Source organism: Arvicanthis niloticus, chromosome 4 (assembly GCF_011762505.2).
Source record: "Arvicanthis niloticus isolate mArvNil1 chromosome 4, mArvNil1.pat.X, whole genome shotgun sequence".
In the NCBI taxonomy this organism is placed as follows: Eukaryota; Metazoa; Chordata; class Mammalia; order Rodentia; family Muridae; genus Arvicanthis; species Arvicanthis niloticus.
In genome coordinates, this window is record NC_047661.1 from 117,937,247 (window position 1) to 117,962,701 (window position 25,455).

The 25,455-nt window shown below is 37.8% G+C and overlaps 1 protein-coding gene across 5 annotated transcripts in view; it reads right to left on the reverse strand.

Moving 5' to 3' along the window:
• Bmpr1b (bone morphogenetic protein receptor type 1B) overlaps positions 1–25,455 on the reverse strand; it is a 157,732-nt gene that overhangs the window by 34,294 nt on the left and 97,983 nt on the right. For all 5 annotated transcript variants that reach the window (XM_076933308.1, XM_076933310.1, XM_034500999.2 and 2 more), the window contains 3 exons: positions 12,123–12,282; positions 4,410–4,512; positions 3,828–3,930 (listed from right to left, as the gene is read on the reverse strand). In XM_076933308.1, the coding sequence (XP_076789423.1) occupies positions 3,828–3,930; positions 4,410–4,512; positions 12,123–12,265 (349 nt within the window). In that variant the 5' untranslated portion in view covers positions 12,266–12,282. The remainder of the gene's footprint in view (positions 1–3,827; positions 3,931–4,409; positions 4,513–12,122; positions 12,283–25,455) is intronic.

Sequence of the window (25,455 nt, forward strand, 5' to 3'; positions counted from 1 at the left end):
CAATTTTGAGGACAACTCTACATGTTTAGGAATCCAAAGAGAATGTTCCTCTACTAAGATTAAATCTAACCTCAGTAGCACAAGGAATTTTCAGTACATGAGCCCAGAATTCTTTCTCACATCTATGCTATAATTTTGCTAAAACTCTCTTTCTCTTTCTCTTTCTCTTTCTCTTTCTCTTTCTCTTTCCCTTTTCATGTAGACACAGAGCTCAGACTGTGTACTGCCAACCCTGCTTTTGTTACTCATTACATTTCTGACTTATGACAGGAATGAAACCTCAAGGACCTAAGGGAGTTTTCCTTTACCATCCAGCGCTGTACTTAAGGCTAGCATTATTCAGTATTTCCATTTTCTTTTCCCAAATAACCCTCTCTTGCAGTCAAATGCACTGCCTGCTTGTCTTGGTTCATGAAGAGATGATTCTTTTCAGTTAACCGGTTTCCGTTCTTCATGTTGGTCTTATGTTACTCTGTCATTGCCTGTACTTGGGAGTGTTAACATGAATACTGCTGGAAGGAGTATTCCAAAAAGAGGAGAACAGCACCTGGGACCCTTTTGGGATAGAACCTTTCTACCTGTGCTGCCAATCAAACATCACATGGAGTAGGAACAACCAGGAACTCTACAAGCAAGTGGCAATCCCTCTGAGAGACAAGAGAGAATCACCAACTGATACATAAGAAAACTTAATTCTGCCACAGCCTTCATACTACATTTTTTTTTAATCTTTAGATGGGAATATCTATCCCTAATACCTCATGGGGTTATAAGATTCAAATGGTTCATGTAATGTAATACTTAGTATAATGCCTGGCTCACATTAGTCATTTTAATTTTCATTTAACACTTTGTCTCACCCATTTAGTAAATGCCTGTGCATCCTTGATTCTTGTTCATGTGTCACTTCTCTGTGGCTACTGTGCTATCCTGCTATTTGATACAGAACTGGCTCCGTGATGTCCTTATGATCAGCCAACCTCACACTCTGGCTGCCATGCCTTCTACACCATGATAGACAGACTGTATGCACACTGGAAGCTAAAATAAATTATTTCTCCCCAAAGCTACCATTCATCAGGCTATTCTACAATAGCACAGAAAAATAACTCATACAGAAATTGTCAACAGCAAAGTAGATTTTGTTCTATAGTGAACCTGACCTTTCTGGAGGAATGTGGAAGGGTTTGTACTTCAGGCTAGAAAGTGCTGTGGGCAGAGCTTAGTGGGCCATTCTTGTGTACACTAGGAAGACAGGAGTAACCTGATACACTGCAGACACATCTCTTTAATGTGTCTCCAATGGCAACTGGGCTAGTGGCCATTCATGTGATATTTTGGCAAAGAATCTAGTTGCATTCTGCATAGGAATAAAAATTTGTTTGAGTCTGAACTTTAAAAAAACTGGGCTAATTTCTATGGCAGAGGACATTTCAGGCAGCATGGTATTCAGTCCATGGCATGGTTATTCCTTATGACCCTTATGCAAAAGAAATTTTAAAATGCAGTTTGGAAAGGAAAAGAATACTAGGAAGCTTGTGATTCCAGCCAAGCTCTGTGCTGAAGAGTGTAATTACAAGATTACAACCATTGACAAGAACCCACTTGGGCCACATTGAATACCAGGAAAGGTACCCTGAAAACAACATAGCACCACTTAAATTTCCAATTTGTGAAAGAAGACAGCCAAAGGGGTTTCCTACTTCAAGAAAGCAACTACCTAAGGACACTTTTCAGTGGATTCAGCATATAAAACCTATTTATAAACACAGTCCAAGGTAACTAGGTTTTACCCTTGGTTGGTTGATAAACTTCTTGCCACATTACATTACTTTAGGTTGCACAAAAGATAAAGTGTTGAGGATGCCATGGGACCTTCCACCATGATCTCAGAGAATGTCTAAGGCTAACTATCATAGCAGAGTGAAAGTCCTGTGAGGGCCAAAGGCCATTACATAAGGGTATAAAAATGAAGTCTATGTTTCAATAGAGACTCTCAAGCTATTGGAGATGCCAGAACAGTAGAACACATGCCTACGAAGGGTGTATATGGGGAGTAGAACCAGCCAAGAAAGAGAGATGTGCTGCATACTGCAAAGGTAGAGGGGTAGTCATCTATACAATGTGAAGAGAACTCTGCTGGGTTTTACACTGTTGGGTTTTCATTTTTCTTGGGCACTATGGTCCCATCCCTTCATTTTTGAATGGGTATGCATACTCTACAGATATTGAAAACATATAATTTGGGTTTATGTGTTTGTTTATGTGTTTGTTAATATTGGGTGACAGTGAAAAGACATCCTTGGGTATAGAAGAGACTTTGCACTTTTGAACAGTGTTGGAGCTGTGAAAGAATACGTAAACCTTTGAAGTTGGACAATGCATTTTGTATCATAAAATGGACATAAGACATGGGGTCCAGGGATGTGATAGTGCTGGATAGGCTCATGGGATTGAGCTGCACCCTCAGCTGGTGGTGATGGTTTAAAAGGTTAAGGGACCTTTATAAGGTAAAGCCTTGCTGGAAGAAACACATCACAGGGACAGGGTGGGGGTGGGGTGGACTTTGAGTTTTGATAGCCTGACTCCATTTTTTTTTTTTTTTTTTTTTTTTTTTTTTTGCTCTCTGACTGTGTCTGTCTCTATGTGTCTCTCTGTGTCTCTGTCTATGTCTCGCTCCCTCTGTGTGTTGGGGGTGGGGTGTGTGTGTATGTGTGTATTTCTATATGTGTGTATCTCTGGAACTAAAAGTCAAAATAAAATCTTTATTCAAAGTTGCTTTTTTGTCAGAGTATTTTATTACAGAAAACAGAAAAGTTACTAAACCATCCTTAATATAATTTGTAATCTATCTCTACTAGTGAGATACCCATGACCAAATGTAAATTACATTTTTCCATGGTAATTCTTACATTTTAGCATACCATTTTTACAAGCAATATTTTCCTCATCAATTTCTGTATCTCTAACACTTTGGATGTTGCTTGAAAATGAAATAACAAAAACTGTGAACTTCTCATGTGAATTTCTAGAAGAAATCTGAAAAGCCTCAATGCTGTAATGGGAATTTATTTATGAAACACTGTCAAAAATATGAAACACCATTATGTTTTTAAGTTAATACACTCTCAAGAAATAATGCCAATCTTGAAGTTTCATTTTAAATTATGCACATAAGAATTAGGAATCTATAGCACTTATAAATCATTTATTTGTTATGAGTTCAAGGAAGGGAGAGAAAATCTAGAGACTTCTGTCAAAAACCATGCCAAAATGTCTTTAAATATGTAATAGTTATCATTTGAAATACACCAAAGTATGTAAGCATTGACATTAAAACTTTTAAACACATGACCCATTTTAGAAATATGCTATTAATTTAATAAAAACAAGTTTGTTGTGGAGATAAAATAAATGTGGTAGACAAAACAATCTTTCACTTAGTCATTTATAAGGTCTTTATTTTTCAAATGCATATTATGGCACAATAGATTTAATTAAGTCCCAATTCTGAATAATTTTCAGGAGTACGTATGCAGCAGTATTCATTTTCTCTATCTCCTAGCAGCTCACAGTAAGCTCTCAAAGCTGGAGCTATCTAGAGAGAGGTGAGGAGAAGCCAACAGAGATCTTAAGAACACAGATATATATAGCCACCAAGCCATGATCTTTGCACATTTGTTGACTGTCATGTTGTCATACCTCTACTCCAGCAGTGGGAAATAAAACCAATGAAAAGCAAACATTGTCAAGGCATCAATAAATTTGGCAAAAAGACAGAGTCCAGTGTTCATCTTATGTAAGCAAAGCCTTCTCACCCCTCTTACCTCTGTCCTTCAGGGGAGGCAAAGTGGGGTGGAGGTCTTTATTACATTCGTTCCTTTCTGTGCAGCATTCAATTGATCTTCTTTGATGAGGAATAGGAGTGTCCTAAAGTGAAATGCCAACAGCTATTAGTGGGTGTCTGCCATATTTCAATGTCAGACCATCTAAAATTTAACAGATTGTCACTGTTAAAACACATTTAATATTCTAATGATTTTACTCAAAATCTTGAAAAAGTTACTTTCCACCAAAAAACTTATTTCAAATTATAATGTATTGTTACAGGATTTCCATTTCAATAAAATATTATTGCACTTGTAGAAGCCAGAGTACATTGAATAAACAAATAAATGAAGTCAAAATTTAATCAATAAATAATCTGGATTTTAAAGGTAGTCTAATTGGAAACTAAGCAATATGTTAACAACTAATTTTAAAAAACACGGTTTGAAAATGAAGAAAGAATTAACAATTGAGAATTTTCAATTATTTTGCCAATTATTAAATATGGGTTAGCAATTACAAAAGGATTACTTTATTTGGCCAACATAAGTTACAAAGTAAATTGAAGTTATCTTTCTTACGCGACATTGAAAATCTGACCCTTCTAGTCCTAGACATCCAGAGGTGACAACAGGTGTTCCAGAGTCATCTTCTTCTATCATAGTGAAGCAGTACCCATCTGTGCTGAAGACCAAACAGGAGAAGTGACACAGTGAGGAGAGAGAACTATGACTCATGAAAATAAAGTGAAATTAATTCTATTGGCTTTATCACAGACATGAAAAAGTTACAGATATTTTTTTCTACAAACTATTGACAAACATCTGCGTTTATAAAAGTAGATGTATTCATCATTAAAGCCATTTTTTCTTCATTAGAAACTCAGGAGAGAGAGGAGTGAAATTTCAATGTATCATTAATTACCATTAAAAAGCATTTACATGTTTAGTGAACTTATCTTGGCCCTATCACCTTTCCAGAGAGACAACTTGAGGAATATAATATCATCCTCATCTTTTATGTGAGGAGACTGTGGATCTGAGAGCTTTAGTCGTTTCCCAAATATCACAAAGTCACTGAGAAAGAGGGGTAGGCAAGGCAAAGCTGGAACCAATGCCGTGAGTGCAGGGATTGGCTCTCATTGGAGACAGTGAAATCTAAGGCATGGCTGTTGAAGATAGGCAGAGGTGGGGTTAACCAAACAGCAGAGGCAATGAAGGTTGTGGTTCTTACCATTCTCTCTTTAGGCTGGTATGGCTCAGCAAGACATTAAGCATGACAGCAAACATTATTGGGCATCAATAAGAATAGAATATACAGAAAGGTCTTGATTTAAGTAAATTGTAATGTTTCCTAAATAAAAATGACTTTCCGTTGTTGTATGACATTTAATCTTCTTATCACTAATTCAAAAATAATGCCATTTCTGTTTTACATATGGTGGAATTCACTTCATGAGAAAGTATGAACATATATAAGGTTGAATAGAAACGGTTACAGAATGGGGCCTCAAATTGGAGGTCCTCTTATTTCACTCCCACTCATTATCCGCTATCCTGGGAGTAAACTGTACAGAATAACTTGTATATACAGAACTGTGTACAAAGAGATATATTCTCTTCATAAATCAGGACTTATAGTGTGGGTTCCCAATAATAAGTCACAAGCTGCCATCCAAGCCCCTAGAAAGAAACTATGGAGCCTATATCTCTCATCCTCTTCTCATCCATATGCATGTGCAGTGTCTAAGGGACATACAACAATGGAGTTCTAAAGGTCATGGGAACGAAGTTGTAAGAGCTGTATTAGCCATGATTTGTAGGTCTGTCTACTCACGTTAGTGGGAGCAGCGCTCCACCATGCATTAGCCCTTCAGTTACCATCAATATCCTTACAATTGTTTACTTAGATTTTAGGACTCAAGTGATCTAACATGTCTCAGTTTGTAAAACCTCGAAGGGCGGAGCTGAAGCATACTAATGAATGACTAGGGAGAGCCAGTGATAAATCTGTGTTTGACTACAGTCAAATGTATGCATGTTGTGAAAAAAAACTGCCTCTGAACAGTGTAAATCACACAGTACTGAAGGCAATATGTAAGACAGACCTTCACCACAAACAATCTGAGTGAATACTGTTCGTCTGACTTCCTCTGCATTCAGACTATTGGTGTAAAGTATTTCTGTTGGAATTCCTGGGCAGCAGAGGAGTCAACAAAAGGCATTAAATCTGAGGTGATATAATGTATTTCTCAAAATCACAGTGTACAGAAATGGCATTAGTGTAATTCAGAAGAACTCCCCCACCCACCCACCCACCAAACAAACAAACATAATTAATAGGAAAGAAGGGGGGAAATAAAGTTGTTGGCCATGTCTAATACAACAAGATGGAGAGTAAATCAAGCTTTAAAACTATAAAAAACCTGTTTGCAGATCCAAGAGCTAGAATTGCAAAGAAGAAGGGGATGAAGATATGGCTAAAAACTTAAGAGCTTCTAGTTTCTCTTTCAGAAGACCTGATTCCAATTCCTGGCACCCATACAGTGGCTAAAAACCATCTGTAACTTCAGTTCCAAACATCCAGCACCTTCTTCTTGCATCTCCAGGGTTTGCTAATGGGTATGACCCTCATACACAAGTGTAAGCAAAATATCAATACAAATAAAACAACCCTAATACATGTATTAGGTTTGTATGTATGTATGCATGTATGTAAGTATGTATGCATGCATGACTGACTGCATGTATTAGGGATAGAAAGAAAGAGGTATCCTGGAGAAAAGGATCACTATACAATGCCGTATGTTTAGAAAGAAATAAAATATGTGTAGACTAAGAGAGGGGAGAGGGATTTCATTGTTAATTATGTACAACAAAGCAAATGTATTTTACAAACTTCACACTGCTGTGCCTGTCCAGCAAAGACACTGACTGGTAATGAGCAGAACACTTACAGAAGCCGGAGCATTGCTTGAAATCCTTTAACTCTGTAACAAGCACCAATGCTCTTGAGTCCAAGCTGGTCAACTATTCTCACTACCAAGATGGTTTGTGGCTGTCATAAAGGACAGTTAACCCCCTGATATCAGTTTGTTAAAAATATTCTGATGCCCAAGTATCCAGGCTTGTATCACCATTCTCAAATGTAGGAGCTGATGAGACGAAGAACCAAGAAGGAAGTCAAAAGAAGAATAATGTTACGAAGTGAAAGCCGTGGATGAATACAGGATGAATCGTCTGGTTACAGTGATGAGTATGAATGTGGACGGTGACACCCAATCAATTAATATAACTGTCAATTAATGTGCCGTCCCTCTGTGTCACAGGCAGCAAGAGCCAGTGACAAATGAAGTGAGAATTGGGTGCATACCAAGAAAATCAGCCATGGATTCTCAGTGCTCTTGTAGGTACTCAGTAAACACTCGGCAAGTTAAAGATGGCATGAAATCAAAGTTGTGATATTTGTTATAGTCCCTGGATAGATAGCTCTTCAGGTTCACATTCTTTTTTTTTTAATGTGCCCAGTATTCCTGGCAAAGCAAAGGAAAGTTTGAAACACCCAGAAAGAGAGAAGGAGACTGACTGCTCTGCAAGACTTTTAGTGGCCTCCAGTGAACCCACACTAGCAAGAGGGGATCTGCTTGTTTCAAAGGTTTGGGGGAGTTAGTGATTCTCTGTTAGGATGCTATGCATTTAGAAACTGCAAAGATTTCAATTCCTCTCACTTCTGGTCAGTTGGATTTACAACGGCCTTCTGAGACCCAGTTCCTTTGTGAGTTATTGTTGAAGTATAGAAAGCAGTCTACAGGTCATATAAAATAGCATAAACAATACCTTTATTTAAAGTGAGGGAAATAGGAGTAGAAAAATATCTTAGAAGCTATGGGTGAAAACCACTCTTGCATGTCTCCAAGGACTGAGAATTCCCAAAGATCAATAAATAACCCTGCACATTTTCAAAGCCAGACCAAGTTCTCGAATCCTTGAATTTCCATTGAGTTTAAGTTTCGATCAGAAAAAAAAGAGCTGAGAACACAGTGTCTTTGAAAAATACCAGTTTCACTTTCAAGGGGGTACGATAAGTTTTTAAATTTTCCAGCACAATTAATCTATTGGTACACAGAATTTGTACAGTTGCTGTTTGATTTTGTAGATTATTATCAGTAAGTGGCTGATAGACACACGCAATAACTTTGTCCAGGGCAGTTCTTTTTTTTTCATATGTAGATCACACTCGAGCATGAGAGGCCAAAGGAGGCAGCAAGAAGAGGGAGTCTCGATCTGAGAAACACATAGACTATATATACTGATTCTCGAGGGAAGACAAACAACTGCTTCAAGCAGCAGGGATAGAAATCATAAGCTAGTTAGTGTTTACATCAATTGGCTGGGAAAGATCAATGAAGGATGTGCAGTGGCAGTTTCCAAAGTTGTGTTTTCTTTTTTGTTTGTTTGTTTGTTTGTTTGTTTTTGTTTTTTCGAGACAGGGTTTCTCTGTGTAGCTTCGGATGTCCTGGAACTCACTCTGTAGACCAGGCTGGCCTCAAACTCAGAAATCTGCCTGCCTCTGCCTCCCAAGTGCTGGGATTAAAGGCGTGCGCCACCACCGCCCAGCAAAGTTGTGTTTTCTTAAGTATCATTTGCACAGTCTTCATACAAACAAGCATGTCAACTTATTATACTTGATAAGTACCCATGCAGGAGAATTTCTGTTCAGAAACCAATATTTTAAATGAGGAAGTATTACAATGATTCCTGAAAGATGAACAAACAATAGTTATTACAAATGGATAGACCAGAATATGGTCATGAGACAAGCACATAAAAACTAATGTCAAAGACTCAAAGAAGATAAGGGATTTATAAAGCCAGATGAAAGTACATGTCGAAAAAAATAAGCAAGTCTGAGCCAACATTTGCTAGAATGAGAAAGTGACACAGAGCAGGACACAGGGAAACCACCTAAGAAGGGTTGCATTAGGGTTTGCAGCTAAGATGGCTGCAGTGATGATCTGCAGTGCCCCGGCAAGTCAAGAAATGGAAGGGCTGCAATGCAGCATGACACCTGAAAGCATATATAGAAGACAGACACCTCCTTAAAGGAGAAATCTCAATGGCTTTACCCTCACTTGTGATTACAGATGCAAACACTGTACTCACAACAGGCCAGGCTGGTCTTGAACTTGCAGCCTACCTTTTGCATTTACTTTTCTAATGCTGGGATTAAAGGTGTTTACCACACATTTGGTTCAATAACTACAACTTGCTGTTAGCTAGTAAAAGAACTGAGAGTACTGAAGAATTTACCAACCGCTACACTCCACTTGTTTTCTGACTTAGACAGTGAGATTTCACAATGGCTTTAAGTATGAAACAATCTTGGTTGTTGTCCCACTACCAGATTGCTTTCTCCAGGGTAGTGAAAGTGATGCTGAATAAGAAACCTACTTGGGACATTTAGCTTGAGGGTTTTTTTTTCCAGCCTGGTATAGAGTCCCAAGGCAAACAACTTATCCCAGATACTATCTAATCCAAAAAGATGTGTACTCTTGACCTTAAAGCTGCTTTGCCCGTGAGTGCAAGAGTCAGAACAGCAAACTGCTCACTGTTGGTCTGTAAAGATATTAAAGCATAAAGTGAAACTTGTACAGCAAATTGATATAGTAAATTCATCTCTGTTAAAACTTACTAAAAAATTAAGATGGACAAATAATTTGCAAGCTCTTAAATGAATGGCTTTAATAATTAATCCTGAATGTACTTTAGGAAAGTACTCATGCACAGCTTTGTGTGTGTGGAGGGGGCATCTTTTAACAGAAAGAGCTTGAGAAGTATTGCTATAGAGGGAAGGACTAGAGAATGGCCTGGTAGAAATGAGACAGGGTTGTGTGCTCTTCTAAGTCTTAGCAGTGGCTCTCAATCTTCCTAATGCTGCAAGCCTCTAACACAGTTCCTCATGTTGTGATAAATTCTAATCACAACATTATTTGTTGCTACTCCATAACTGTATGTTTGCTAGTGTTAAGAATTGTAATGTAACTATTGATGTTTTCTGATGATCTTTGGTGATCGTGGTCCATAGGTTGAGAACTACTGTCTTAGGAAAAAAAAAAAAAAAAAAAAAAAAAAAAAAAAAAAAGGCAGTCCCTGTGATCCATGCATGAGAAGACTCAACTAGAATCAGCTCCTCACTTCCAAAATGAGCATCATACACAAAAGAGAATGTCCTCAGAGAACCCAGCAGGGTTGGCTGCTGATCAAAAATTCATAGAATTCATAACTTGGAATTCTAGCCATTTTTAAAAATCATATCATAGTGACTAAGGATGAAATAACCTTTCAGAACCTCACATCCTTACCTGGGTATAAACAGGAACTATTGTATTCTTCACAAGAATGTTGTATTGATTAGATAGGTGAGAATAATAATATGATTATTTTAGTGAATACTAATTTTTTGTTGACTTCTACAAGTCAACACATCAATCCTGAGTGGCATAGTCACGTTCATTTGAGGGATTCCGCTGTTATTATTGTGGGTTTTATCTCTGTCTTTCTTACTACAATAAATTAAAGGTTGACCACTATATAATTAAAATCCCATCCCAACCTAATTGCCATCTCTACATTATCAGTTCTGATTTCTACTTTCAGTACTTGTCACATTTGACCTTTAGTTGCATCCAATGCAGCTCACCTATCTTCCTCACTAACATTAGTTTCCATGACACTTATTTCTGTTTGTTCCCTTGGATATTCTCCTTTATTTATATTCCTAAGTATGCAGTGTCTCAAGGTTCTGCTCTACTCTAGCAGACAGTGTTCCACAACGGATCCTCACCCTGTTTCACCATAGCTATGGATTCCCTTCAACTTCCAGCCTCACTCTTCTACTTCATCTGGTTAGTGAAGCATCGGAGCACACAAGGCCAGCAGAGGCTGTAGGAAGTTGCTCTTATACTCACAATAGAAAGTATGCCCTGGGCAGCTGCTGTCTCCCAAAGAAAGAAGAGAAATATGGCAAGCCCAAGTCCAAAATCACCCTCAAGTCACATTCAACCAAGCCAGCAGAGCTCAGCACTCCTAAGTGAAAAACAAATACTTCATTTGTAAGCCTCCAAATTTTTAAGGAGTGTATTCCCTACTAACACTGGCCAATGCTCTGTTTTGTTTTTCTTTTTAGATTTTTAAAATATTTGTATATTCTTAATCTGCTATCTTGGGGATGGAACTTACATCTAACCATGAAGTTTATTTATATCTTATGTGTCTTATGCAAACATAGCAGGAACATAATTTTACAAAATATTTTTAGTGTGCCTGCATTCTGCCTGTGACCCATCACAGGAAGTCAGGTGAGGAAATTTCCACTGGTAGACTTACATCTTGCTTTGGGAACATTTTAAATTTCTCATTTTTGGACTAAAGATACTAGTACAATAACCTGTATCAGACTCCCCATCGTGATAAGCATTCTAAAAAGTTTCAACAACAACAAAAACGTTTGACTCAATTTCATGTGCCCTCCTGGCTGATGGCAGTCTAAACAGTTACTCAGATACTCCTCTTGGACTCTGAAACTGGTAGTTCCACTCCCCATTGGAGTCCTGACCCTTCTTAATGCACACTTTGCATCTCTGACATTATTACTCCCAAGAGCCATGATGCTATGACTAGTTAGCACTTTCTCTCCTGTCTGCCCCGTCTCAAGAAGCTGTGGCTCTTTTGTACTCTTCCTGTAATCTAGGTAACAAAACAGATATCCTAAGTATCAAAATGGATGCAGCTATATAAAGATGTGTACAAAGAAAGATGCTTTAGATTATCTGAACCTGAATTCTTTATCTTTATAAAACATTATTTCTGACTTCATAGTTTTATTACTGTGACAGTCTCCTTACTAACATGTGTTGGATTCATCTAAACTCTATCAGAGAACTGCTTTCCAGAAACAATTGATTAATCTCTTACCAGTGCGAAATACTAACAGTCTTGGTATGGTGAGTGGTTAAGACAAGATCAGCATATATACATGGAATCTATGTTACATAACTATGAAAAGGTTTTTGAAGAACATAATAGTTTTGATTCATTGACAAGGAGCCTGAGATCTGTGTTCTGTTTATGTGTCTAGGGAAAAAGAGGACTCAAGCACCAGTTCAAGGTAAAACATGATTAGATATTTCTCTCTATATAGTTATATCTCCAGGTCATATTCGTGGAAACAATATATGTTTAAAATAATATGTAACCACTTGCAAAAGTGACATTTGAACCATTTCTATCACAAACCTGCAGATATTGTTGACTGAGTCTTCCGGACAGTGGTGGTGGCATTTACAACGCAGGATCTTGGGCCGAGGGGTGGGGGCTGTACTCTCTCCATCCTCCTTTTTCGTGCCCACATTTAATTTTCCAGAGCTTCGTAAGAGCATGTTATCAATGAACTTCTCTGTAAAGAATAATGGATGAGGGTTAGGACAGCCTTCCAGCCTTCTGTGGAAGACACAATATGTCACTGAGTTAAAATAACCTGTGAGAAAGATTCAAACAAAAGACATGTGTTTTGGTGATTTCATTAGAATAAATGTTATCAGTCTCGCTTTTCAGATAATCAATTCAAGTCTTGAATTTTAACTAATTAATCTGCACACAGTCAAATAATGGAGCAATGTTTTGAATTTAGATTGTCTAAAACCTAACACTATCTTTTTTTTTTACCAAATCACAAGGTTGATTTGAGGTAGATCATTATGCTAATTTGCTTTCTATTGTTGTGATAAAACTAGCCAAAACCAACTTGAAAAGAAAAGAGTTTACTTCATCTTATAACTTCTGGATCACAATCTATAACTGAGGGATATTGGGGCAGAAACCTGGAAGTAGAAACTGAAATAGTATCCATGGAAAAATGATCCTTTCCACTTACTTCCTCTGGCTGACCCAGCTACTTTTCTTCTACAGCCCAGGCCCATGTGCATAGGGACAGAACCACCCACAGTAGTCCCAGAACCCCTACATAAATTAGCAATTAGGAAAATGTCCCACACATATGCCCACAGGACAATCTGATGAAGATAATTCCACAGTTTATGTTCTCTCTGCCCAGGTGAGTCTAGTTTGTGCCAAGTTGACAAAAACTAACCAGTACAACAGTACATATTTAATCTGCAAAAAAAATGTAGAAAAATAAAACATTAGAAACCACATATTCAAAAGATGTATCTTTTCCACCAGCTTTTACAGATAGAAGTGTTTATCTGTGGTGTTTCTACCATCTTTGACAGGAGATATCCTTTAGCAAGAATGCTCTCCTAAAGGCAGGTGGCTTGGGTTTAATAACAGGCATTTCTGTCTTCCAAATAGACATCCAAGTTTCCTTGTATAACTTTATGATATTCTTCAACACATTTCATTATTCTTAAAATCATGATTATAAACATCCAGCTTAAAATTTTCTCTCAAACCACATCTATCTGGACTATAACACATTTCAAAAAAATGATTATAGATTGTTTCCTTAAAAAAACTAAAGTTATATATCAGAAGGAATAAATTCAATATGGCAAGACATAAAACAGAGTATATTTGTTATGTTTTTATATACATGATTATAGTCACAGATTGAAACAGAAAATGAGAAAATTAAGAAAAAATGTTTGTGATAATCTTTCTTGGACCTTCTATGTATTAAGCTAATTAGTCAAATTTTAGTCAATAATTTATGCAAAAATCATTGATATGTCTAACCAAGGTAGAAGCTGAGTTGGTAAAGTGCTTGCTGGACAAGCTTGAGTACTTACATTTTATCCCATCTTATTAAAGAGGTGGTCATACTTGTGGCCATAACCTCAGTGCTAGGGAAGCAGAGATACATAGATTCCCGGGGCTTGCTGGCCAGTATTTATTTAATCCAGCCATACTCTAGATTCCAATATGTTCACACTCATATGATAGAGTTCTCATCGGTAAGCTAACAGGATACAATGAAATTAAACATGTTGTTCTAGTTCCTTGTCTTGCAAGCCATTTGCTGCAAGTCTGTTCACAACAGAGTGTGAACACCTGTTTAAAACAGTACATGTAGGCATGTCCATATATCTATCACCCTGCCATTAACAGATTTCTTTGTAAATCTGGCTTGAACCATAACAACTTGATGAGTTGAGTTGCCTTTACAGACAATATAATGAAAAAGCATATGCAAAACTATTGCTTCCTGTTTCTTCATTGAAGTTTAAAAGCAAACAATATTCATTTATTATGCATATGTCCTGCAAGCTAATAACTTTTCTCTTTCTCTGGTGAAGAAGCCTAGAAGGGTAAATCCAATGCTTACAGAACTAGACATTTTATTTTCCTTTCCTTCCCTTAAGGTCAGGGACAAAGCACAAAGAAGGCAGGTGTACTACTACCAAATCACAATAAGATACTGATTTCCTTCCTGTCCTCTTGTCCCACCAGGCTTTGCTTTTTTCCCTGGGAAATCTAAGGAGGTTGAGAGCAAGCTAGAGGCTAAAGAAAGGAATAGAAAAACAGCTCTACTCCACCATTCCCCTATAAGGAGGCCTACTGGTTAAGAGTTCTATCTGGAAGCTTCTAATCAGCTCTTCCAGTATGCCATGCTCTCACACATGAGGCAGTCCAGGGGCAGGAGATATCTGAAGAAAGACTTCAAACATTAGAGACTGAAGACAAAATACACACACACACACACACACACACACACACACACACACACAGAAAACAACCAGGAAAAAAATAGAGTCTGAAGGCAAATAACTGTAAATACAACTGTTTATCAACAGTTTATTAACTGTTTAAGTTAACTGTTTATCAACAGCTTATTAAAAGGCACACAAGGAAAACAAAAGTGAATTTCTGTGAGAAGCGAGGAACTCCAAACATATGGTTACATCGATGAAAATCTCAGTGGATGGATTGAAAGATGAGCTGGACGAAGAGACAAACACAACAAGGAGGAGGCTCAGGAACTCCATAGACATCAGTATGAGAAAGTCAGCACAGGAGTCTCCTTAGAGGGACTTGAGATAACAGAAGATGATCAAGTCAGTAAACCACGCACTGAATTATCATGAGCTTCTAGTTTAAAAAGGTAAAGTATAAGAATCAGAATGATGGGACTGGAGTGATGGCTCCAAGGTTAAGAATTATTGCTGTTTTACACAGGACTCTGGTTCAAGTCCAAGTAACTATTGATAATAAACAATCAACTGTAGGGACACAATTTTGAGGAGAAAAGAGTTTATTTCACCTTACAGCTTATAACTCTATCCAGGGAAGTCACAAGCTCGGAAGCAGAAACAGATGAAGGGGCCATGGAGGGTCGCTGCTTACTGGCTGCTCCACATGACTTGCTCAGCCTGCTTTTCTATAGTATCCAGAGATGGCACCATCCACAATGGGCTGTGCTCTCCCAAAGTAATCACTTATTACTTTGCCTTATCTTATAGCCTGATCTGAAGAAGGCATTTTCTCCATCTAGGCTTCATCCTCTCAGATGACTCTAGCTTCCGTCAAGTTGACATAAAACTACTTGTTGGGGGCTGACTTTTAGCAGAAAGCGGCTATCAGCTTTGCAGCCATCTTGAGCCATATACCCTGACATGAGACTTGGATTACAATAGCCTACAACAGCTGAGCACACTCCGATAATCTTGGTTTAGATACCTTGAGATTAAAGGTGCGTAAGATTAAAGGTGTGTGAGATTAAAGGTGTGTGACTTAAGAGTATGACTTAGAAGTGTAGAGATCAGATTTAGAGACAAGACCTAAGGGCATGATTAAAGGTGTAACTTAGAGGTGTAGCTTAGAAGTGAGACATATAAAAGGCAGAGGCAGACGGAGAGAATCAGACTGAGATCAGAGAATCAGACACATCAGACATTAGGTAGAAGACACTTGGCTCCAGACAGAATCAGACACAGCAGACAGAGGAGACAGAGAAGAAGACACTTAGAGGAAGAGAGACTGAAGAATAAACGGGATTGAATCACACCCTGTCTGGTCTCCATTCTTCGAGTCTGCCCTCACCCTCGCTCTTGCTGAACCCCGACTCGCAGACCGGAGCGGCAGCTTGGGCCGGGATACAGTGGCTGTCCAAACGTGGGCCGGCCCGGGCCTCAACATTTTGCCTGGGCTGCGACGTTTTTTGGCTGCCCCAACGTGGGGCTAGTGTGGACCCCGACAACTACTCAGCAGAGACCTACATTCCAGTATGTAAAATTTTAGAATGAAAATGACCTTAAATTTGTAAAGAATCAAAGTTGAGAATGAAAGAAATTAAAATAAGATTAAAATGGCAATTGTAGAAATGCAGGCAATAATTGCTATTATAAACCAAATAAATGGACCTAACAGATATTTACAGAACATTTCAACTGAACATAAAGAACTTAACTTTTTCTCCAAAGCTCATGGATCTTTCTCCAAAACTGATTACATATATTCAGACAGAAAGCAAGTCCCACCAGATAACAAGTACATTGAAATAGAACCTGCATCCTAACTGACCACCACAAAATTAAGCTGGACATCAACAACAGAAACAAGAGAATGCTGACAGACTCATGGAAACTGAACCACTCACTAGCGAATGAAAAATAGGTTAAGGCAGAAATTAAGAAAGACATTAAAATTTTTCTAGTATTGAATGCAAATTCTAGGGTATACTCAGACTTACTTAACTCAATGAAATCTGCCCTAAGAGGAAAGGTCATAGTAGTAAGTAGCTATATAAAACAAACAAACAAAAATTTAAAGCAATTCCACTAAAATTGAGAACAAGACTAGATAGACTACTCTCCCCATACCTATTCAATATAGTACTTGAAGTCTTAGCTAGAACAATAACAAAGCGATTGGCCTGCCACCTGCCTCTGACCCCAACCTTAACCAGTCTAAGGGGTATTGGCCAAAGTCAAAATCCACAACAAAGCTCTAAGGTGCTGATGTGGAAACATAAAGAAGGTAATACAGGGAATACACAACCCTATGTCATCCCAGGCCTTCCTATTAATCTCTAGGGCAGAGATCTGTTATCCCAGTTGAGATTGATTATGTGCAGCCCTAATGAAGTAATCATGGCTCAAATGGTAAACTCTGAGCTTTCCCCAGGGAAAGGATTAGGAAAAAGTGAAGAAGGGATTAGTCATCCTATTGAGATTTATGGTAACACTGGAAGAAGAGGCTTGAGGGCTACTGATTCAGCTGTACCCCTAGGGTGTTGTGCGGATCCCATCACCTGGAAGGGGGACTCGCCCATCTGGGTGGATCAGTGGTCTCTAACCACTGAAAAATTACAAGCTGCTCAATTGCTAGTGCAGGAGCAATTACAAGCAGGACATTTAGAGGAGAGTAACTCTCCCTGGAATACCCCAATATTTGTCATTAGGAAAAAGTCAGGAAAGTGGAGACTGTTTCAAGACCTGAGGGCTATTAACGCAATCATGGTTAGGATGGGAGCCTTACATCTTGGGCTGCCCACACCGGTGGCCATACCTTTAGGCTATTATAAAATAGTTATAGATTTAAAAGACTGGTTTTTTTACTATCCCATTGCATCCTAACAACAGAAAGTGCTTCGCTTTCAGTGTTCCTGCTATAAATTTTAGAGAAACTATGAAGAGATATCAATGGAAGGTCTTGCCTCAGGGTATGGCTAACAATCTTACCCTGTGCCAAAATTTTGTGGCTTCTGCCATAGAGGGTGTTAGAACCATGTTGAAGCAAATCTATATGATTCATTTCATGGATGATATTTTAATAGCAGAGAAAGATGGAAAACAGGTACTCCAGTGCTTTGATGATCTTAGAACAGCTTTACGGGCTGCAGGATTGCAAATAGCACCAGAAAAGTTACAATTATAAGATCCATATACTTATTTAGGATTTCAGATTTATGGTCCACGTATTATTAATAGTAAGGCCACCTTGAGGACTGATTCCCTTAAGACACTTAATGATTTTCAAAAATTATTAGGAGACATTAATTGGCTACGACCATATTTGAAACTCACAACAGGAGAATTGAAGCCTCTGTTTGAGATTCTCAAAGGATATCCTGACCCTAAGTCTAACAGGACTCTAACAGAGGAGGGTAGAAAAGCCTTACAGAAGGTGGAGAGTGGTATTTCATCTCAATTTGTAACTCATATTAATTATTCTAAGCCTTTATATTTTCTTATTTTTAACACTAAACTAACTCCTACTGCAGTTTTTTGGCAAACTGTACCCATATTATGGGTCCATCTTCCCTCATCCCCTAAGAAGGTTCTTTGTCCATACTATGTTGCTGTAGCTGGTATGATTATGTTGGGCAGAGATAATAGTCAAAAATACTTTGGAAAGGATCCTGATGTAATAGTACAACCCTATACAAAGCATCAGGTTGATTGGCTTATGCAGAGTTCTGAAGTCTGGCCTATTGCATGTGCTTCATTTGCTGGTCAGATAGATAATCATTATCCATCAGATAAATTGATTCAGTTTTGTAATCACCATGAATTCGTTTTTCCATCTCGTACTGTGCATGCACCTATCGAGGAAACATTGCTAGTTTTTACTGATAGTTCCTCATCAGGAACAGCTGCTTATGTCTTTCAAGATCAAGTAATATCCTTTGCTACATCATCTGTGTCAGCTCAATTGGTTGAATTACATGCTGTTATTGCTGTTTCAAGCATTTCCAAATCAAACCATTAATATTTATACAGATAGCTCATATATAGCTCAATCTATCCTTCTGCTAGAAACTGCTGCTCAAATAAAGCCTTCCTCAGAAGCAGACAATTTGTTTTTACAGTGCCAACAATTAATTTTGAGGAGAAAGTGTAAATTCTTTATAGGACACCTGAGAGCCCACACTGGGCTACCAGGTCCTCTCTCTGAGGAATACACCAGGGCAGATCTAGCTACTCATGTAGCTGCAGTGACTTTATCAGATCCGCCATCTAACTTGGATCAGGCCATAAAGGCTCATGAGTTATATCACCTTAATTCTAAAATTTTAAAAATTATGTTTAAAATTACCAGAGAATAAACTAGACAAATTGTTAAACAATGTCAATCATGTGTTAAACTTTTGCCAGTTCCTCATTTGGGCATAAATCCAAAGGTACTGATACCAAACAGTATCTGGCAAATGGATGTTACTCATTATAATGAATTTAGCAGGGTGGCTCTATTGAACTCTTGGTTCCCCAACTTATGATTTAGTGAGGAACATTACTTAGACCCAGGAGAAAATCCACTACCACAGTTACTATACTTGTTTTGGGGGTTTGGGATTGACTAGAGCAGGAACAGGGATTTCCTTACTTGTTTTGTTAAGATCAAAGCAATGATCAGTTGTGTATTTCTATAGATTTAGATTCTGCTATAACACATTTGTAAACAGAATAGAAGATGCTTATACTTTTTACTCCTCTGATAGAGGGAGTTATGTGTTGCCCTTAAAAAAGAGTGTTACTGTTATACCGACTATTCAGGCATTGTTAAGTCTCTTGTCTCTCAGGTCCATGCTGTTCAACAAACTGATGGCTTTTGTACAACAGATAGACACTATTCAAATGAAACCCATACAAGTCCTTTATTACAGGCTGGAAGTAGGGGATTGTAAAACCTGTGTTGTCAAGACTAACAAGGATTATCCCCTAACTTACGTGCTAAGCCGGATAGTCAGTGACAGGTAAGAGAACACTTCAAGACCCTTTCCCTTAAAAAGGGAGGCCTCACTATCATAAGACAGGAGCTAAACCAATGGCTGTTGAATATCCAAAGACAGGAAAGGGAGGCTGGGGTCCTTTGTTCCAACCTAAGGCAGGCACGGTTTCCGTAAGTTTTCCCAGCCTTCCCTTTTGAAAAAAAATTTAAAAGGGGGGACCTGTGGGGAGCTGACAGAAGGTGACTATCATCCTTGCAGCCATCTTGAGCCATATACCCTGACAAGAGACTTGATTACCTTAGCCTACAACAGCTGAGCACACTCTGATAACATCTTGTTTTAGATACCCAGGATTTTCCCTTGGGTGTGTGAGACTTAAAGGTGTGTGACTTGAGGGCATGACTTAGAGATCATATTTAGAGACAAGACCTAAGGGCATGACTTAAAGGCGTGACTTAAAGGCTTGGCTTAGAAGTGAGACATATAAAAGGTGAGAGGCAGACAGAAGAAATTATTATTAATTATTAGACACTTGTACTTTCAGTAGGCACTTGAAACTCGAGACAGGCAACTAGGATTAGACACTTGTACTTGGATGAGACTCGAGACTAGAACTTAGAACTTGGAACTTGGAGGCACTAGGGACTAGGAACTAAGGACTAGGAACTCAAGACTTGAGACTTGGACTAAGAAGAGAGACTGAAGATTAAACAGGATTGAATCACACTCTGTCTGATCTCCATTCCTCATGTCCATCCTTACTCTCTCTCTTGCTGAACCCCAACCTGTGGACTGGAGCAGCCTGGGGCAGTGCAGGCTCTAACAACTTAGCCCCCAAGGTTTTTGGCAGTGCCGGTTCCAACATTGAAAGACTGGTCCAAGACATTTTTGGCCCCCAAACGTGGGCTAGTGTGGTTCTCAACAACAACTGAAGTAGACCAAGGGAATACAAATAATAAAGGAATATGTCAAAGTACCATTATTTGCAGATGATAAGATAGCATATATGAGTGACCCTAAAAATCCCACTGAGAAACCCACACAGCTGATAAACACTTTCAGTAAATTAGCTAGATACAAAATTAACTCACAAAAATCAGTAACCCTCCTATATACAAATGACATCAGCCTAAGAAAGAAATCAAGGAAACAATAGCCTCAAATAGTATAAATAGTATAAAATATGTTGGGACAACTCTATCCAAGTAAGGGAAAGACTTACATGATAAAAAACTTGAAGTAACTGAAGAAAAAAACAGAAGAAGATATCAGAATATGGAAAGATCTCCTATGCCAATCTTACCAACAACAATCTACAGAGTCAACACAATTCCCACCAAATTACATATAATTTTTTCATAGATTCTGAAAGGACAACTCTCAACTTCATACGGAAACACAAAAAGCCCAAGATAGCTAAAACTATCATGAATATTAAAACTATTCTAATGGTGTCCCCCCTTCAAGATGTACGACTGCAATGGTGGCACAAAGCTTGTGGGGGTGGCCAACCAATATCTGATTTGACTGAAGGTCCACTCCATGAGATGGAGTCCATACCAATACTGCCTGAGTGACCAACAACCTGAGACTAGATGGCCCAAGGACCTAGGGTAAACCAAATAGTTTTTTCTTTGTTTTCAGATTTTTAAAGATGAAAATAAAATGATTGCGAATGACATTCTGTTACAATCATAGACCAGTACCTTGCTCAGCCATCATGAAAGAAGCTTCCTCCAGAAGCAGACAAGAATAAATAAAGAGACCAAATTCAGACATTGTGTAAAGAGTGAGAGCCCTTGGGACACTCAGAATTAAAGGAGATGTGTCTATCAAATCCTTCCCTTTAGAGCTCAAGGAACCTTGTGGAAAAGGGAGGTATTTATAAAAGCATCCTTTATGTGTGTATTATGTCTTTCACTTTAGTGGGTACTTTAAATTGCATTCTTGTGTATGCAGTCCAATGGGTCTCTGTTTCTTGTGGCTTCTCTTGTGTAATTTTTTTCTGTTTATTTGTTTTGTCCAATTCTGATGTGGTAGTTTTTGTTTTATCATATCATATATCATATCATAACATATCATCCCTTAGAATTTTATTTGTTTTCTAATGAGACAGAAAGTGGGTAGCTCAGGACAGGTGGGGAGCAACTGGGAGAAGTAGAGGGAGGGAAACACATAATCAGGATGTGTGTCTGTGTCTCTTTGTGTGTGTAAATATATGATATATATGTAAAATTTTATTTTCAATTAAAGAAAAAGTAAAAATGAGAATGGCATTGTATTCCCACATAATTAAAACTAAAACTGCACACATGAATAAGAGAGTTGTGCAAAATGTGGGTGAAAAGTAAACAAAATGTGAAGCTCAACATGTGGGCAAAATATAAATCAAATGCGAAGGTAGTAAAACATAGTTTAATATTCAGGCTATCAAAGCACTTTCTATGCACCATTATAAAATATCAACTGGAAGAGATAGTCCATCCCTATGAGGATCTAGATAAAGGAATGTGCCTCTGGCAAGTGGAGACCCAACTTTCAAGGAAGGTGAATATTCTCCATATTGAAAGTCAGTAAGATGAGATCTAATACCTACTTAATTCAGGTCATAAGACCATGAAATGAAGATAGTCATGATGTATTCTTAAGAAAATGATGCATGCATTTTGTATTCATGCTAGTTGTGCAGTTTTAAAGTGAATATGTGATAAAAAAGCATAAGAATATATGGGAACTAATATTTCTATTCATGTACCATATATGAGCAGATAAGGGTATGTGTGTAGACAATGGGAGTAAAGGTGTAGAGAAAGAATCCAATCCTTTTCATTGTGGAAGCCTACAGGCAATGGATATCCATGTGAGTGTGAATTTAGAGATATCAATAGGACTTTTAAAGGGAAAATTTTTTAAAAAGGCATATATGTCATTGCTACTGGAGAGAAAGAATTGGAAAACACTGTTAGAAATGTAAGTATCTCGACATTGTACTAAAAGAAGTACATGAGAGACATGGTTGGCCTCATATCATTATTCAGGTATCTGAGTTGTTGGAGAAAAATCATCTATGAGGAAAGATTTGTACATCATGAAATGTTCTCTTTGCACCCAAATGGGCTGTAATTCATGTTTCTACATCTGAATTTATCTGGGCTAGCAAATCAGAAATGATCACAGTTAAGAGGTACTTAAGTGAATTTATAACCTGCCTTTTTGTTCCAAAATAGGAAAAGATTGTTGTCACATCCTGATATGAAATGAAAAACATCAATGAAAAACAAACAAGATAATCAAAGCTTCACATTAGAGATGATCACATTCCCTAGCTCATCATCACATGTGAGAGTTAGCACTGAGCCATGTGAATGGATTCTTGGCAGCAATGACATTAAGTACACTAATGCGTTAATGTCGCACTTTGCTTCAGTTTGGTTTTCTCTTTCTTTCAAGGTAATATCTCATTACCCAGGCTAGCCTTGAATTCATTCTGTAGCCAAAAATGTCTTCAGCTTGTAAGTCTCCTCTGTCAGTCTCCTGAATTCTGGGACTACAGGTACAAGCCAGCTATGCTCAGTTGGTTGACCATTCTTTTATATGTTTATGTATATGTTTGTGAAAGTTTTTGGAAAATAAGCATAGTTCATTCTATAATGTTGATTATCCATAAGCTATTTATTATGGGCAAAATATTCTCAACACCCCCAAACCTGAAATATCTTCAAACCCCAAATCTTTTCTTTTAAAGATTTATTTTATGTATGTGAGTACACTGTAGCTGTCTTCAGACACACCAGAAGAGGGCATGGGATCCCATTACAGATAGTTGTGAGCCACCATGTGGTTGCTGGGAATTGAACTCAGAACCTCTGGAAGAGCAGTCAGTGTTCTTAACTGCTGAGGGATCTCTCCAGCACTCCCTCAAATCTTTTAAATATTTAAATGCCAAGTCACATAGTTCAATGTTTATAAGCTTTCATGTGAAGTTGTTTTAAAATATTTTATAAATTTACTGTCAGGCAATTTATAGTGTCTATAGACAATGAAACATAGGTTAATTTTGTATTTAAACTTTGGTCCCACCCCAAAGGTATCTCGTTATACAGAAGCAAATACCCCAAAATTAAAAACAAAAACAAAAAACAACAAAAACACTTTAGACCTCATACACTTCTATTCTCAAGTATCATGGATGATGAATACTTAGCCTGTAATATTTTACAGACAATCTTAGGTCAAGCACTTCAGTTACAAAAGACAAATATCCAAGTCTAGTAACTCCAAGGATCTGTTTTTTTAAAAAAGAAAATCAAATACCTGCTTAAAAACACAGAGAAAAATCAAGTAGAAGTTACTCCTCATATAAAGACAAGGAAGATGCATTATTGTATTTAATCTTTATGTAAACAGAATGTAAGCTGTTTTAAACCAGGAAGACATTAACAGCACCAGAAAGATAGGTAATTATTACTAACTCATAATTCAGGCAATAATTCAATAATTACTTAAATATAGGTAGCATTTAACCACCCTGAGTGAACATACCAGGTTTTCATGCAACATGGCCTAAGTAAATGGAGGCAGCGAGATGAGAAAGTGACTCCTTCTGACTAGATTTACCATTAATTAAATGGCAAGCTGTCAATCTGGCAGAACTGGAGAGGAGTGTCTTGTTTCTGTCAGAATAATAAGATCAAGGAAATAATTTATAGACCTGTATGCAGTTGCTATTTATTAGTCCATAGTTAATTTACTAGGAATGAAAATTAAATCACAGTTCACAGCCACCAGAAAACTCAGGGTGATTTGAGTAAAAACCAGAAAGGAATACTGAAGAGAGCAGATATGAGAGTTTAGAACAGCAATGCAGTGAACAGAATCATTGGACCCATCACAGGCTAAGCATACCACAGAAAGGCTGTACAGCCCCTGAATAGCCTATCCACGGTCGTGCAGAACAGCCAATTAGAAGCTGCGCGTCTTTAAAGTTATAATTGTGGGAAGGTATTTATAAAAGGTTTAGTTTCATGTATCATATTACACTGAACTCAAATAAAATCCAGCTTCACAGATAGAAGTCAGGCATTCAGTGATATGAGCATAACAGTATATATCAGTTATAGCCTGAAAATAGTAATTGATTAGATGCATATACAAAGGATAATCGTTTTGTTTAAAATGTAATAAATTTTTAACAATGGTGATAATTCTGAAATAGGAAACAGAAGACTAAATATGTGAATATCAAGATAAACACATCAGAAACAATGAAAACAGCCCAAATATCAGAGTGTCATTAAAAGAACATCTCAGCAGTCATAGTTGCCTGTAGTTTTTTACTAGGGGTTGGACCCTGTGATTTTTTTTCCCCCTTCCACATTAGAATTTTGACTCTATTATCATTAAGGTCTTGAAATGTTGACTGCCTTTTTTATTCTACAAAGTCTCCATTAGAGGGCAGGCAGGAGCAAGAAGTGGAAACCAAAGGTGTGCACCCTGTCTTGGGTAAAGAAGTAAGAGAATAAGGGAAAGCACAAGAGTTGTTGAAATTTGCTAACAATCCTTGTTCCCATTCATATATTTTATAATGTCAATGAACTTCCTTTTTACTTTCAGTCGGTGGTTTAAATACCTGTTTATTTCTTCGAACAGTTAGTTATTTGTCAAGATTTTAGAAAACTGACAAATAGAATTTTGATTCTAAAATGACCAGAGGAATACTGCACATTGGGGGGAGGGGGAGAAGGAGAAGCTTGCTTTTCAGACTCAGAGTTGAATGGGAAGGCATTGGTTCCCGGCTGTGCTACTGCTTGGGGAATGGCAAGCGACAGATATGGTCACTGACCGATGGAGCCTGACAAATGTGTTCACAGGCTCAATTCAGCTACCTCCTTACTAATTGGCCTTTGTGACTAAGCCTCCATAAAGAATGTGGCAAATGAC